The 13,608-nt window shown below is 49.4% G+C and overlaps 7 protein-coding genes and 1 non-coding gene across 8 annotated transcripts; 2 read left to right on the top strand and 6 right to left on the bottom strand.

The window, feature by feature from the left end:
- Positions 1-283: 283 nt before the first annotated feature.
- Positions 284-2,858, top strand: P174DRAFT_459508 (FTFMHR domain-containing protein; the record flags this gene model as incomplete). Its single annotated transcript, XM_024829769.1, has 8 exons — positions 284-374; positions 490-623; positions 701-774; positions 876-949; positions 1,005-1,942; positions 1,996-2,087; positions 2,141-2,427; positions 2,479-2,858. The coding sequence occupies 8 exons, from the start codon at positions 284-286 to the stop codon at positions 2,856-2,858; spliced, it is 2,070 nt and encodes a 689-aa protein (XP_024684628.1).
- Positions 2,859-3,086: 228 nt separating this feature from the next.
- Positions 3,087-3,952, bottom strand: P174DRAFT_483125 (putative short chain dehydrogenase/reductase; the record flags this gene model as incomplete). Its single annotated transcript, XM_024830742.1, has 3 exons — positions 3,087-3,310; positions 3,360-3,590; positions 3,655-3,952. Coding segments are annotated over 3 exons (753 nt in total), but the record flags the coding sequence as incomplete, so codon positions are not given.
- Positions 3,953-4,500: 548 nt separating this feature from the next.
- P174DRAFT_405206 (putative extracellular exo-polygalacturonase) lies at positions 4,501-6,150 on the bottom strand (the record flags this gene model as incomplete). Its single annotated transcript, XM_024824061.1, has 8 exons — positions 4,501-4,530; positions 4,583-4,657; positions 4,703-4,804; positions 4,856-5,044; positions 5,094-5,254; positions 5,308-5,366; positions 5,419-5,785; positions 5,841-6,150. Coding segments are annotated over 8 exons (1,293 nt in total), but the record flags the coding sequence as incomplete, so codon positions are not given.
- A 1,759-nt stretch (positions 6,151-7,909) lies between these two features.
- P174DRAFT_440620 (uncharacterized protein) lies at positions 7,910-8,493 on the bottom strand. The gene has a single exon (XM_024827096.1). It carries the CDS (start codon positions 8,367-8,369, stop codon positions 8,058-8,060), a length of 312 nt encoding a protein of 103 aa, XP_024684631.1. The 5' UTR covers positions 8,370-8,493; the 3' UTR covers positions 7,910-8,057.
- Positions 8,494-9,101: 608 nt separating this feature from the next.
- P174DRAFT_t73 lies at positions 9,102-9,199 on the bottom strand. The gene has a single exon. It is a non-coding gene; the product is annotated as a tRNA-Thr (tRNA).
- Positions 9,200-9,590: 391 nt separating this feature from the next.
- On the bottom strand, positions 9,591-10,777 carry P174DRAFT_440621 (mitochondrial pyruvate carrier family protein). The gene is made up of 4 exons (XM_024827097.1): positions 10,360-10,777; positions 10,257-10,272; positions 9,991-10,127; positions 9,591-9,931 (listed from the first exon to the last, which is right to left on the bottom strand). Exons 1-4 carry the CDS (start codon positions 10,557-10,559, stop codon positions 9,745-9,747), a joined length of 540 nt encoding a protein of 179 aa, XP_024684632.1. The 5' UTR covers positions 10,560-10,777; the 3' UTR covers positions 9,591-9,744.
- Positions 10,778-11,055: 278 nt separating this feature from the next.
- P174DRAFT_367086 (L51/S25/CI-B8 domain-containing protein) lies at positions 11,056-11,540 on the top strand (the record flags this gene model as incomplete). The annotated part of the gene is made up of 4 exons (XM_024822148.1): positions 11,056-11,141; positions 11,211-11,317; positions 11,389-11,421; positions 11,482-11,540. The coding sequence occupies 4 exons, from the start codon at positions 11,056-11,058 to the stop codon at positions 11,538-11,540; spliced, it is 285 nt and encodes a 94-aa protein (XP_024684633.1).
- Positions 11,541-11,676: 136 nt separating this feature from the next.
- P174DRAFT_405215 (DODA-type extradiol aromatic ring-opening family dioxygenase) lies at positions 11,677-13,108 on the bottom strand. Its single transcript, XM_024824062.1, has 4 exons — positions 12,658-13,108; positions 12,423-12,595; positions 12,208-12,368; positions 11,677-12,148 (listed from the first exon to the last, which is right to left on the bottom strand). Exons 1-4 carry the CDS (start codon positions 12,955-12,957, stop codon positions 11,688-11,690), a joined length of 1,095 nt encoding a protein of 364 aa, XP_024684634.1. The 5' UTR covers positions 12,958-13,108; the 3' UTR covers positions 11,677-11,687.
- Positions 13,109-13,608: the final 500 nt, after the last annotated feature.

A 13,608-nucleotide genomic window follows, 5' to 3' on the forward strand; every position in this document is an offset into this window, starting at 1 on the left:
ATTGGAGACTGGGAATTGAGCATCTTTGTCAGTAGGAGTGATGAATGTCCCTACTGCTGCAGATAATTCTCATCTTTGTTAATTATTCTGACTACCATTTTCCTATCTTAGTCCAGTGCAGGAATGAGCGCATCATACATAGCTCTGTATCTACTCTGCGGTTGATCTCCTGTAACTCCGCCTCCTTCGTCCCCCACTAATTTCCCTCCCTCTCCCTTTACCCCAGACTTCCTCCCCATCCCTGGAGCTTCTCCCCGATGCGCGTCAACGCTTCTTCTCCATTATGAAGCCTGATTCCGACAAACATTTTCGTTGCACCATCTGTCAGCGAGGTTTTACGCGCATTGATCATCTGAAAAGGCATCATCTTCGCCGTATGTGGTTTTGCCTCCCATCCAGCTCTCCCTTGCCGCTCCGATCGTAGGAATCTCGCTATGACACTTACAGTTTGAAATCAGATTGACTGACCTCGCTGGAACAACTTCTTAGATACCGGAATCAAACCTTACTCTTGTATCTTCTGCAATGACTCCTTCGCTCGTTGGTATGCTGTGCTTTTCGTGATTCTCTCACAAAATGAAATGTGCCAATTGCGCTCGTCTCTTGGGCACATCTCTTTTGCTGTTCTGCTCACCGCGCCTCCATGCTAACATCTGCCCTTGACTATGTTGCAGCGACAACCTTCGTGACCACTACTCAGATTGTCCGAAAAGGGGGGATCGGCAGATCCCTGATACGGGACAGCGAGGGAGAAGACGACATGCTTGCCAATCGGTAATTCGACATTGCTGCTAATTGCATGGAATGGCCGCTAATCATCCCTCGCCTTAGTGCACGTCAATGAAACTGCGGTGCGATGGGTCAAATCCCTGCAGCTCTTGTCAGAAACGAGGGATCGAATGCAACAACGAGCGAAAAAGGCAAGTCTCGAACCAGGGGACTGATTCAGGTATGGTCTGGCTCTGCATTCGGACATCGCAGTAGTTGACCTTGCAACTGGGCAGACGCCTTAACAGAGAAGCGCGAAGACTACGAACAATCGTCGGATCGTGGGTCGATCAAATTCCTTCTCAATGGCGGTACCGATAGTTTCACGCAGCAATTCCTCCTTCCTCCGCGCAGCGATCGAACACGCAGCCTCGAATATCACAACAAGAAAAGTCTCGAAGACGCGGGGAGTTCCATTCTCGGATATGAGTTGAAAGATGGCCGCACAGATTACGCGCCCACATTCATCGAGACCGACGCTGCTACCCTGTCCTTTTTCCAAGACACTTTCATTGACTTCTTCAACGGCCCCTTTGGCGACCCTCACAAGCTACTGGACGACCCATACGTCGGGCAGGTTGCTTACCATGCTGTCGTTCCGCCCGGACAGGATCCCAACCTGACACTAACAGGGCAACAGCTTAGTTACGAACCTGAACGGCCCTTCGCCACCGGAATGATACAATCTATTCTCGCCAGGGCCTGGTCTGTGCCCCTTGACGCGAAGGCTCAACAGGAGTTGTCGACAAATCTTAATTTCCTTCTGACGACAAGCCGTATTCGCAAGTTTGTGGCCATGTACTTTAAGTACTGGCAACCGAGCTGTGCGATGCTCCATCGCGCGTCGTTCGCTCCGGAAGTTGTGTCATTACCGCTACTTACGGCCGTCACATTCATGGGCGCCATGTACACCAATGACGAGAGGGAAGCATATGTCGCGAAGCGAGTGCTGGATTTCGCCGAGCTCTTTATTTTCTCCAGCGAGGTTTATGCGTCGGAGACCGAGATCAGCTCGATGTTCTGTGGGAATCGATGTCTGGACGACGAGTCCAACGACTGGGTCCAGTTCCAGAATTTCCAAGCCGGCTTCATCATTGTGGTTGTGCAATACTGGGCTGGAAGTCGTGTATCACGCAATAGAGTAATGGAGAACAGATTCAGCGAAGTCATCAAGGTGGGTTGATGGTCTGGATTCCACAATTTCTGGGTACTAACTTGAGTGAGCAGGTCGCTCGTCGAATCGGGCTCATGAAATGCCGCCATATGCCCCATGATCCGATGGACGAGTACTCGTGGATCCAGAAGGAATGCCGCATTCGGTATGTCCATGGCCATTCCTATTTTGTGATTAAGGCTAACAGAGTGCCTGTAGAACCGTGAACATAATATCACTCCTTGACTGTGCTTTCTCATTTTATTCAAACTACCCCTGCCGTATATCCCACACAGAAATGGAATGGGATTTTCCGTGCCAAGAGGCAGTCTTCGACTCGCAGCATCCCTTTGTGGAGCCGAATTTCCGATTCTCACGGGATATTCCCATCTCCAAAGCCTTTGACAGTTTGTTTGAAAACCCGGCCAGCGAGGATGGTTTACAGGTCCATACCCCAGATCATATTGCCGATATGACCGTCCTCGATATGTTTATTCTCATTCACTGTATGTTCATCCCATCCCTTACTCATTGACGATGGACTGACCCGTCTCCAGTACTGTATGCCTTCATAAATACACACATGACCCTCCTGGCTCCCTTGATACACAAAACTCCATTGCCTAATTCAAAAATACCACATGGGCCTTCAACGCCCACAACAACCCCTCGAAGTGCCATTCCGGAAGACTCCACATTAGCCGGTATCCGAACAGCGCTGTCACGATGGCGCGATCATTGGTTGGCGCTGCGAAATACGGTCTCCAGCCACGAGTGGGCGTCCATGGGCTTCTACAAGAACGGCTACAACTTCTGGCTTGTGTCACAGCTCCTCATCACCAAGAAGAAGAGTGTCGATGTGGTGATGCAGATGGAGGTGAAGTGCGAGGATAAACTGGAGAAGCTCAAGGTGCTGCTCCAGGATGAGAGCGATTGACTTCTTGACGGGCTGGATAAAATGGAAAGGGGATAAATGGGAATAACGACATATGTACGGTGTTTATTTGGTATCCGGCGTTGATAACGGGATGGTTTTACGATAATGAATTGATGTATAATAGGGTCAGCGGGCGTCAGGTCCGCCCATTGGGAATCGACCTACAGGTCTAGCAAATAGCTACAACCTCTTCTTCACGACTCCATCATCGTTCTCCGCATAAATCTACTACGCATACCCCAGCTTCCAAAACATCTCGATATTCGTCCCTGTATCTTCATCAACATACGCCGGCGGCTCCGCAAACGTCACCTCCTCCCCATGCAATTCCAGCACTTTCCCCGTCAACGAAGCGTCCCCAACCAGCTGCGCAACCGCCCTCGTAGCAGTCGACATGGGCGTAAGAATCATGGACCTGAACAGCGCAGAATCCGGCGCAATATTCGTCTCTGCTCGATCAGCCACACCCCTCCGAATCTCTGAAGAATCAAGCAAACTAACCAATAACAGCCGGCGCCAGCGCATTAATCTGGATCTGCTCTTGCTCCAGCGGTCGTGCAAGCGAGCGCACCAGCCCGATCACACCGCTCTTGGTGGCTGCGTACAGCGGCGCAATCGCGAACGGGTAGATCCCTGCGTTTGACGCAGTGCAGATGATACTTCCCTTGGAGAGGCCAGTCACTGATTCTCTTGGCGGGTTCTTCACCATGTAGTGCGCCGCTAGCTTAACCGCTATACACCTCATTAGCACCTTTGAAAACTGAACCGGGGGCGGAATGAGGAGGGAGGGGTGTACTATATATCACCCCGACAAGGTTAACATCCAACGTCCTCAGCTCCGGCTTTGAAGGCTTAGCATCGTGGATATTAGCCAGCAGGTTTCCCTTCTGCGTGATACCGGCATTCGCGAAGACGATGTCGATGTGCCCCTGCGCGGCGAGTACATTCTCAAAGGCGGCAGCTTGGCTTTCCCACGAGGAGACGTCGCATTGCGAGAAGGACAGGCTGGCGGAGGGGTGCTCGGTGCGTAGCTGGTTGAGGATCGCGGTGCCGTCGGTTATGTCGAGGATGGTGATGTGGGTGTTTGGTTGGGGGCGAAGTGACGGGTGATGCCCAGGCCAATGCCTGAGGCGCCGCCTGTTTAGTCTTTGGTGTTAGATCTGGGATTCTTGGAAAGAGGTTGTGGGTGGAATGGATGGAGTCGGACCGGTTACGATGATGCTTGTGCTTCTTTGCGAGGCCATGGTAGAGGTGTTGTTTCCGAGGCGCAGTCTTGTTCTTGCGAGCGGCGTGGTTGATATACTAATGCCAATACCCCTGTACACCGTACAAGCTCTGTAATCTCTCTTCGAGGTCATTGTACAGGCTACAGGCTACAGCGGAATTGTGCCGTACCCCGCATATACTACCGGTGCTCCACCCTAAGCGTGGGGATGGGGTTTTCCCGATTGCTTATTGCTAATAGCTGACTGAGCTCTTACTTTCGGCATATGATGGAGTCATGTTTCCGATGGAAGGGGTGAAGCAACCTCTTTGCGTCATGTAGATTGGCAATAACCAACAGTCCTATTATCAGACACTATCTCGGTTTAAAGAGATAAGTACATTATTCCGTCCCAGCGTCCCAGCGGAGCATCTATGCGCAGTTGACATCCAGAAGGCTCTTGTCAACCTAGTAAATGCGGTTAGCTTGTCCCGTACCCTGGCTACATGCAGGGACTTACATTGGTGCACACGAATTCGTCCGTTCCCTTGGGACTCTTCACGTTGATGTTCTCAGCGTAGATGTCGGAGCAAACCTAAAACCATTAGAACCGCTGCGTTCAACGTAGTGTCGAACTTACATTCGGGCTGGAGCAAACGATTGTGCCGACGTCGGGGTCGCGCTTGCCGGATGTTGTTCCGCGGAAGTTCTTGAAGTGGACGTCTGAGATTGTGAGGTTGCTCTGTAGATTTGGTCAGTAATGATCATTATGAATTAGAAAGAAGGGACGTACAGGGTACTGATTGCACAGAGTCAGGTTCTTCTGTCCGTAGCACTGGGTCACCTCGATAGCCCAGTCGACGTTCTCAATATACATCTGGTTGTAGGTGATGTTCTTCACCGATCCCAGGCCACCGCCGCCCTGCAGGTCCTCAGACATGGCGGACGAGACACCGGGCCAGACCTTGATACGAGCACCATCCTAAATAAACATTAGCTATTAGTAATTCTGGAAGGTGTGGGATTCCTACCGATGCATTGTACATGGAGATGTTGTAGACGAGGACATTCTGCACAATGTCAACCTCGCCCTTGTACTGACCAAGAGAGCCGACGGAGATGCCGTGAGAGCCATTGCAGTGTAGGTTCTGGACGAGGATGTTGGTACTGTTGGGCTTGAAGGACACACAGTCTGCATTCTGTCAGTCAGTTTGTTTCCTTGAAGCTGGGTGTAAGCAGGTATACCGTCGCCGTTGTTGATGACAGAGTTTTGGATGACAATGTTATCCGAGCGGTAGGTATCCCTGTGGCGATGGTCAGAACAGAGATGATTTGTCCGGAGCAATCGAGTCTCACCATCCGTCAGTGTTCTTAGCCTCGTGCTCGCTGCTGCTGTATCCGGAGATATCGATGCCGTCGAAGATCACATCTGAAGAGTTGGCGACAAGCTGGTACCACTGAGGCGAGTAACGGAGCTTCAGAGGCCCGATTGTTCCTCCCTTCAGGCCGATGATTCCGAACAGGATAGGGCGCAGGATGAGCGCATCTTCTGCGTAGAGATCGTACCAGACCTGTCCGTTGCCGTCAAAGGTACCGCCACCATAGACGTTCACGTCCTCACCACCCAGCTGGAAGAAGGTCGTGGCATTCTGGAAACCGTGCTTGAAGGAGTGGGCTTGCCAGTAGTCGGTATCATCGGTAAATTGAATCTTCCCCAGAACCTCTGTTTTATTCAACGTAAGCAATGCTCAATTCGAAACGATAGTACGGATCCTTACCCAGATCAATGTGCTTAAGGAATGTCATGTCCAAGGCAGTACCAATGGTGTATACCTTGTCGGCATCGAAGACAACCTTGCCGCCATTGTTGCATTTATGCAATGCTTTCATGATGTTCTTGGAGTCGTCCTTACCATGGCCGTTGCTGGCAACATGGCATGTCTTTGTCCGGGGCTGACTGGGAGGAAGAGGCCGGAATGGGTGATTGGGCTTGCACGCATCGTTTCTCGACCGTGTAAAGCCTTCAGCGGAAGAGCTCAAGGAAAGCAACAAGCTCACTGCCTGGACAAAACTGTACGAGAACTTCATGGCGATTGACAAGTATGTAACCTCAAGAAAGGTCGGCGCTTGCTTGAGAAGACCGCTAAAGGAGATCCAACTGCGGTCACAGGGATGACATTTATATATGAGTTGGATTCATGCTCTATCTAAATTAATCCAAGCTGCGTATCCCCAGCATGCACTAGTATTGACGTTTTGTGGAGTGAGGGGTGGAAATTGCCATTACCCGGGGAAGCACCCCGGCGGAGCAATTGTGGGGATGAGGAAGCTCAAAGATGATGCTTCTACGGGTGCTCCAGGTCGATAACCCCAGAAAAATAGTTGAAATGCAAAACACTAATCATCTTAGCCCACTTGGCTTTCGATATTTATACTCAACATTGGTTAGGACACACGTCTAGAAGTTTCTGATAGGAGGGATAACTTTGGGGTGAAGAGGAATTCCTCCGATTGGAAGGAAAAACTATGTGCTCCGTAGTAACTTGGAGCTCTCAAATGTCCGCGACCCCCGGCTATATTATTCGTTGCTAGTTGATAGTTGATAGTTGATATGGATTGCAATTGACTGCGAACTTGTCTATGCTTAAGCGAGCTGATTAGTTCCTTGTTCTCATTCATCATGCTCTCTGCAAGACATCATCTCAGAAGTAGACAAGCGCATTTCGTCAAGCCAGTCGAAAACAGGATCAGACGATTTGACCTTCGTGCTCACTGCAATTAGATTGACAAAATTCAAATCTAGTGATGGCTCTCAAAGGATTGAGGCTAACGAAATCCTTTCGCAGTCGCGTAGGCACCAGGGGCAACGGAATCAAATAACTGCCCCAGCGCCCATCCTGCAACTAATTCACACATGCTAGGACCATTGTCGCTCGAAGTCACTGATAACATTAGGAAGATTTCCTTCTAAGTACATATGGCCTTCATGCTGCCGTCATCATCAGGCTGTCAAACCAAGCCTATTAGATCTATAGCTAAGAGAACAAGCAATGCTAGGCCTCTTGGTAGGGTAGGGCTAAGCCTGCCGCTGTACACTTGCACATTGGTTAACGATTAACCAGTTGGCTGAACAGAAGAAACTCCCACTCAGACTTCAATAAGCGTCAACTGTTTGTTGAGCATATCTGGATATCTTTCAGTTGCTAGACAAATACTAATCATAATTCGAGTAGACTATCAATTGGATAGTGATCATCGAAACTCTCCTTATCCTCATTGCACCGGTCCATCTTAATCTTCACGAGCTCGTTCATCTCATGCTGCTGTTCGAGGTCCAAAGGCTGTATACGGTCCCCAAGAGAAGTAAATGTTCCATAATACCGGTGGTCGATGTATGTCCAATAGATTTCATCGAACATGAAGCTGTATCTTGCTGCTAAAAACATACCCAAAATAACCCGGTCTCCTTAGAGCCTTCCATCCGTGGAGAGAGGCGCTGTGATTCGGAGAGGAAGTCTTGTCTGATAAACTCTTCTTCATAGTCACTTAGGACTTCCAAAAACGTACGATGTCAGAGAATATAACGAGTCAGAAGCTCGTTTAGATCTCCCTCCCAATCCTCCGGGCTTTGCAGCAAGAGCCACCAGGGAGCTACATATGTAAACTCGGCAGGCGCAGCATATGTGAACTCCCAGTCAACGACTCCCGAGACACGGGAGGCATCGAGATCTATAAGGACATTTGAAGGACGAAACTCGTCACAGTATAGCCGAAACGACTCTTGAGGATGCTGTGCGCAGAGTTCCTTCGTAATATGAAGAAATAAACAACGAGCAGTGAATTTCCTCCGACAATCCTCCTCGCTGCTAACAGCATCTCGTTGCTGTATTCGAGATGCGTGAGATGCTGTGTAGCAAGCCTTGTAAAGTAGTCCGTGGTGAAGGTGTGCGAAGGGAAAACTTCTTCAGGCAAATTTGCAGACACCATTAACTCATTCATGTTGAAGGTGAGAGGTCGCCTGGCAATTGAAAACCCCCCTCATCCTCCGCAGGCGCCCCAATAGCATCAAATTCATGCCTGGATAACTCGAGGACAAGCGCGGCCATTTTGCGATAAGCCCACTTCAAGCTCCGATCGCTTATTTGCGGGTTCAGGACTGGCCTTCCTTCTATAGAGGGATCTTTGAGGAGTTGTGATAATGGCACTCCTTCGAGAAACGACATCCCAATATAAGGGCCCACCCAGCAGATACCGGAGCCAAACACTTCAGGAACCGGTATTGAAGTCGTCTGGCGTATGTATTTCATCGTTGCGACTTCATTTTGGACCTTTTCCCTGCGTAGAATAGCCCTTCCAAGAGCAGCGAAACGAACAATGACATCTGCTCCATCATTACATCTGACCCGGTAGCATATATTGCATGCACCTGTCTTCCATCGGCATGCAGATACTGTTTCTCCAGGCCGATGCTTCTCAGCAAGCTGTATAGACAAGATTTCTGGGCTCCGGCTCCTCAAAAAGTTCCAACCAAGCAGTGGCCCTCTGTTCCTTTTTCTTTTCAGCGAGATGATCAAAGTCCATGGCTACCTGAGGTGTGACACTTTGTTCGACTCAGTCGCTGCTATCTCTCATGTGAGAAATGTCCACGTATTAATAGTTTTGCATGAACAAGCATGATTCAAAGATGCAAGGCCTAGGCCATATTTTCAATGGGCATTGCTAGGATTAAAAGCCTGACAAACCAATGGACGGAAAACTTCGTACAGATTCAGGCGTTTCAGTTAAAACTTGTCTGCGTGATCCAATGACAATGACGGTGCAGGGTCAGCAGAAGTGTTCGGAGGTTCAACAAATATATAGATAGCATCCCCGACGCAGCTATACACAATACCACAGAACAGAAAAGAAAATAAATAAAAAAAGTAAAGAGATTCCCCAACCAGACTTAGACGACGAAATTCCAAGAAACAGTGAAAATAAATTGAGATGACGCAAGAGGCAGACCCGCGAAAAAAAGGATCTCCTATTGAAAAAAGAAATGCACAAGAGGGGAATTGAACCCCCGATCTTCGCATAGCGATCTTAACCCGAACAGGTAGATACAAGTGCGACGCCTTAGCCACTTGGCCACTCGTGCTGTTTCTTGGTAGAAGTGCGATCAGCAGGATCTAAATAGAAAAAAGGCAAAGTGCACGACGCCACCCATTTGTATCTTATAGTCCCCTTTATGAAATCAAGCTAAATCTTGATAAGAGGTCAAAAATCATACAGGCGAGGCTGATCTGGGTTGATTATGAATAACAGAATAACAATCAACTGACATCGAGCTTTTCAGTCCAAATGTTCCGCTGATAAGCCTCTGAGCCTGACTCCAAAGATATCGAAGACTCACGGCCTGAATACGGTGTTGACTGTCAGTCTTGGTAAACGTATTGAACATGACATGCAATGACCCAAGATTCCTAGTTTCTATCAAGCCTACGCAACTGATTCTTAAATGCGCAGGATAAGGCGCATCTTCTATTAAAGGCGCATCTTTTATTAACCAATTTATCTCATATTCAACGGTGAGTATATACAGTAGTGTGCGACTTTTGCTTGTAGTAAAAAGGGATATCTCTCGTAGTCGTCCTTGTAGTCTGTAATTGCATGCGAGCATCCCCATATTTAACCTGAAGTCCATTACGTAGACTTCTTGACAGCCGCCTCAGCCTTACCAACGGCGGACTTCGCCGAGTCAACCACCTCGTGCTCAATATCCTTCAAGGCCTCCTTCGTCGATCCTCCTTCCAAGCTGCGGCGGTACATGAAGATCCGGGTAACCTGGACGACACCGACACATCCGAGGAAGAAGTTAACAGCAGCAAGCCTGATTGACAGTTAGTACGTTCAAGTCCACGGATATTTGTAACAATCAACAGAACATACAGAATGTTGCGGGGCTTGATGATAAAGCACCAGCGAGTCCAGATAGCACCAGTGGCCATCAGGGCAGCGTTCTGAGTAAGGGAGAGCTTTTCAGCGGGACGACCAAAATCGGAGATACCCGCAATGACCAAAGCCCACTGTTTTCGACGAAAATGGTATTAGCAATGTCTCAATCCAGTGTTCGGCAATGCCTAAGTACTAGACATTTCAATGCGTAGGAGGGGTGATGATGGCTGTGGAAAGACATAGTGTTCGTGGATCTATACCTTCATGACAGGCGCCCTACAATTGAATCATCTCATGTCAGCATGTCGATCAACCAAAAGTAAACATCACCAATCGATTGCTCCACCATATGTCCAAACTTACCAGAAGTGAACGGTCTTGATGCCGACAGGGCTGTTCCATAGACGCTGGAATGTGCTCTGTTGTTGGGCGGATGCCGCACCGGCATCAGAGGTCTGGAAACGGCGTCCCTGGGCACCAGGCCGACGGAAGGGACCATAGGCATTGCGGAAAGCAGCCCGGGTGTTCTGGAAGAAGCGCAGACCGATACGCGAAGAAGACATTTTAATGCGTTGTCACGGCGGAATTGATGACTAGGTTTGAAGGGTCTTGATCGAGGGAAGGACCGGTGGTTGGAATTGAGTGGAGAGTGATGGGGTCTTTGCACAAATTGAAGCGCAAAGTACTATCAAGAACCCCACCGAAGTACGAGTGGGAATAGTTTAAAGAAGAATAAGAAACGAAGCACGCGAGGTGTTCCCGTAGATGATATGAGTATCAGATATCTCAATATGGCATTGCCCGACCTCGGCGGCCCTGTTGGGAATGCGGCTCGTTCTCCGGCTGAGGTAAGCGATGACATTACGCTTGACCATATTGGTCTCTATGCGAACTCCGACGGAATCATCATCAAACTGCTCTGCAACACCCCTCGTCGGTTCTCTCACGCTCAATATCCCCAATTGATACCCATTGCTCTCGCTTACGGGGGGATAGACGGGATAGACTCTTTTCGACCGTATACACTTTTGTCCATCCGATTGTTCGCTCTTTTACATAATGTCGTCCAAATACGCCTTCTCTAAAGGACTGAAGGAGCTCCGCTTCCTTTTCTGCCAGACTTCGGAGCAGAGCGCTGCTACACGGTAAACTCTGGCAATCGCGGTGCGGATTCAGAAGGCGATTACTGACTCTTATGGCTCCCTGAATCGCAGGTCCTTCCTGCAGCGCGCGTACCCGACTATGAAGAAGCACAACCCCCAGACTCCCATTCTGATCCGGGAGGCAGCAGGCACTTTGCCCCGAGTATATGCTCGATACGGTACGGCAAATATTCACAGTCGAAGAAACGGCAGAAAGACCAGTTGGAGCTAATACAGCTATTACGCTTAGGATTTGGAAAGGAGAAGCAGGAATCGCTGTCCGGTACGTCTTGATAATATCCTATTCACAGGTGCTTTGACTGACATCTGTGGATGCATTCAGGCCTTTCGGATCAGCAAATTGAAGAGAAAGTCTCTCAGCTGGTCAAGGAGTCTTCGTAGTGCAATTACCACGCCGTTTTATATGTTCATGCACCGTTTTCCTCCAGCTGTCCAATACTGTATCTATAGATGAATCCAAAATACGTCGACCACGTTCAAGAGGGCGCAAGATGCGACGGGAATTTCTATTCATTTTCACTGTGCTTATTACAGCGAGCTATTATCGCCTACATCACCGAATCTATACTGCGCCCAGCTCATACTTCCCTCCTTCAGCGTCCAGAGTCTCTTTCCAAGGTCATCTCCCGCAGCGCCAGCACCGATATGAATGGGCAGCAGATGGTCAAAGGACGGGTGTGCTTGACGGGCATCGGGTCGCTTCAGGAGGTCACTCATGGCCTGCTCTCTTTCCGCAGGCGGCTTCGTGACAGCGTCCTTCAGAGCCTCGTCAAAGCTAGTAGTGTACGGCATTGGCTTGGGGTTGCCCCAGGTGAACTGCAGATCGCGCAGGTTGTGGACTGCCATACCCGATACAATGATCAGGATATTCTCACCGCGGAGCTTGGATACCGCTTGTCCGAGTCGGTAGTGCTGGGCAGGATCCTCGGTGTTGAACAATGACACTTGCACTATCGGGACATTCAGGGGGTTGGAGTCTGGGTCAAACGCTGCATTCCATGCATTATTATCGGCGCCGATTCGCGCAACGGACATCTCAGCCACTTACCACACTTGAAGCTGGCCCAGACACCATGATCTAAACCTCTCTTGACTCCCTCAGCTTTGATGCCCGCCTCCTTCAACGCGTCAAGCACCTTGTTCGCAACTTCCTTGCTACCGACATTAGGAAATTTCTCCTTGTAATAGTGGCTCGGGAACCCGTAGAAACTAAACAGCCCACTCAGCATTCATAACCAAGCACAGTGTCGTGATCTCACATACTCGTATATAAGATCCGTCATCTCAGCCGTATTCACCTGGATAGTGTCGCGACCAGCCTGCCAATGCGCAGAGAAGACCACAACAGCCCGCGGCTTGACTTTGGTGGTGATCTCGCGCCCGATCTCACCTAATTTACGATACGCCGGGTGGTCTCTCTCATACATGATATTCGGCTGTAGCACCCAGTCAATCGCACCATTCCTCGATCTACGCTGAACAAAGGAAAAAGACTCACACCCCCATGACTCAAGAAGTAAACCGGAGTCCGCATCGTGCTGCTAGACTTGGGAATACCAGAGCTCGTCGAGATGTCTCTTTTCACCGCAGCAACAGCAGCCGACTGCGTTCGAAAGAGTCGTCTAAGCCCGAACAGCTTGGCGGTGGTATTGGTGTTGGTATTTTCGGCGCTGAGCCCGTAGCCGAACGCAGCGAGGAATATCGCTACTAACAGAGAGGCAAGTGAAAGAATCACGAGTTTTCTACTAGTGTGTTGGTCACTCGTGCTGGGTGGTAGAGTATCGGCAGATGAAGACATATATCCGTATCCGTATCTCTATCGGATAAAGCGTACGGGGGGCGGGTCCGCCTGAGTTGCGTAGACAAGGAAATATACGGAGCACACAAAGCTCAGGATGAGGCGTTAGCAAGTCAGAGGGTCATCAACGTGAGGATATCTAAGCATGGATTTTTCATGAAAAGATTGCGTCTTCGACGCCTATTTCGAAGCAATTGTAATCAATACTAAGCAAGTAGTCCCATCCGTTCCGCTGTCAGGAAAAGTGCGGAATCAGCCCGCTCTGCGCTTTTCCTGTCGGACCATGACAATGTCGATCCTACCATGGTGTGTCCATGTCTATAGAAATTATACACTGTCAGATGGATATCTGGATGCTGAATGTCTCAGCTGTCAGTGGAGGACATACTTCGAATCTGCTAGCTTTCCCTACAGTAACCCAGTCACTGCCGGATAAATGGATCTGGCGGGTGTATCGGACCGGTCCAGTACATCATGGCATAATGATCAGTTGTACGCGACTTATCAGATTGTCGCAGTTCTTGATTCTTTCTCATTTACGGGCATCAAGAGGACAGAGCAGAACGTGAGGTGAGGTTGGAACATGACCATCATTCCTTTGGTAAATCACGACTAAAAGAAACGGAGACAGCAGGGCAAATGTACAAGAGC

Source organism: Aspergillus novofumigatus, assembly GCF_002847465.1.
Source record: "Aspergillus novofumigatus IBT 16806 chromosome Unknown P174scaffold_3, whole genome shotgun sequence".
Classification (NCBI taxonomy): domain Eukaryota; kingdom Fungi; phylum Ascomycota; class Eurotiomycetes; order Eurotiales; family Aspergillaceae; genus Aspergillus; species Aspergillus novofumigatus.

Coding starts and splice junctions, on each gene's coding strand:
- P174DRAFT_405215 (XM_024824062.1), bottom strand. CDS start 12,957: ATGTCTTCATCTGCCGATACTCTACCACCCAGCACGAGTGACCAACAC. Junction 12,596..12,657: donor ACTTCTTGAGTCATGGGGGT/GTGAGTCTTTTT, acceptor TGGGTGCTACAG/CCGAATATCATGTATGAGAG. Junction 12,369..12,422: donor ATGACGGATCTTATATACGA/GTATGTGAGATC, acceptor TGGGCTGTTTAG/TTTCTACGGGTTCCCGAGCC.
- P174DRAFT_440621 (XM_024827097.1), bottom strand. CDS start 10,559: ATGTCTTCTTCGCGTATCGGTCTGCGCTTCTTCCAGAACACCCGGGCT. Junction 9,932..9,990: donor ATCAAGCCCCGCAACATTCT/GTATGTTCTGTT, acceptor ACTGTCAATCAG/GCTTGCTGCTGTTAACTTCT.
- P174DRAFT_440620 (XM_024827096.1), bottom strand. CDS start 8,369: ATGAAATACATACGCCAGACGACTTCAATACCGGTTCCTGAAGTGTTT.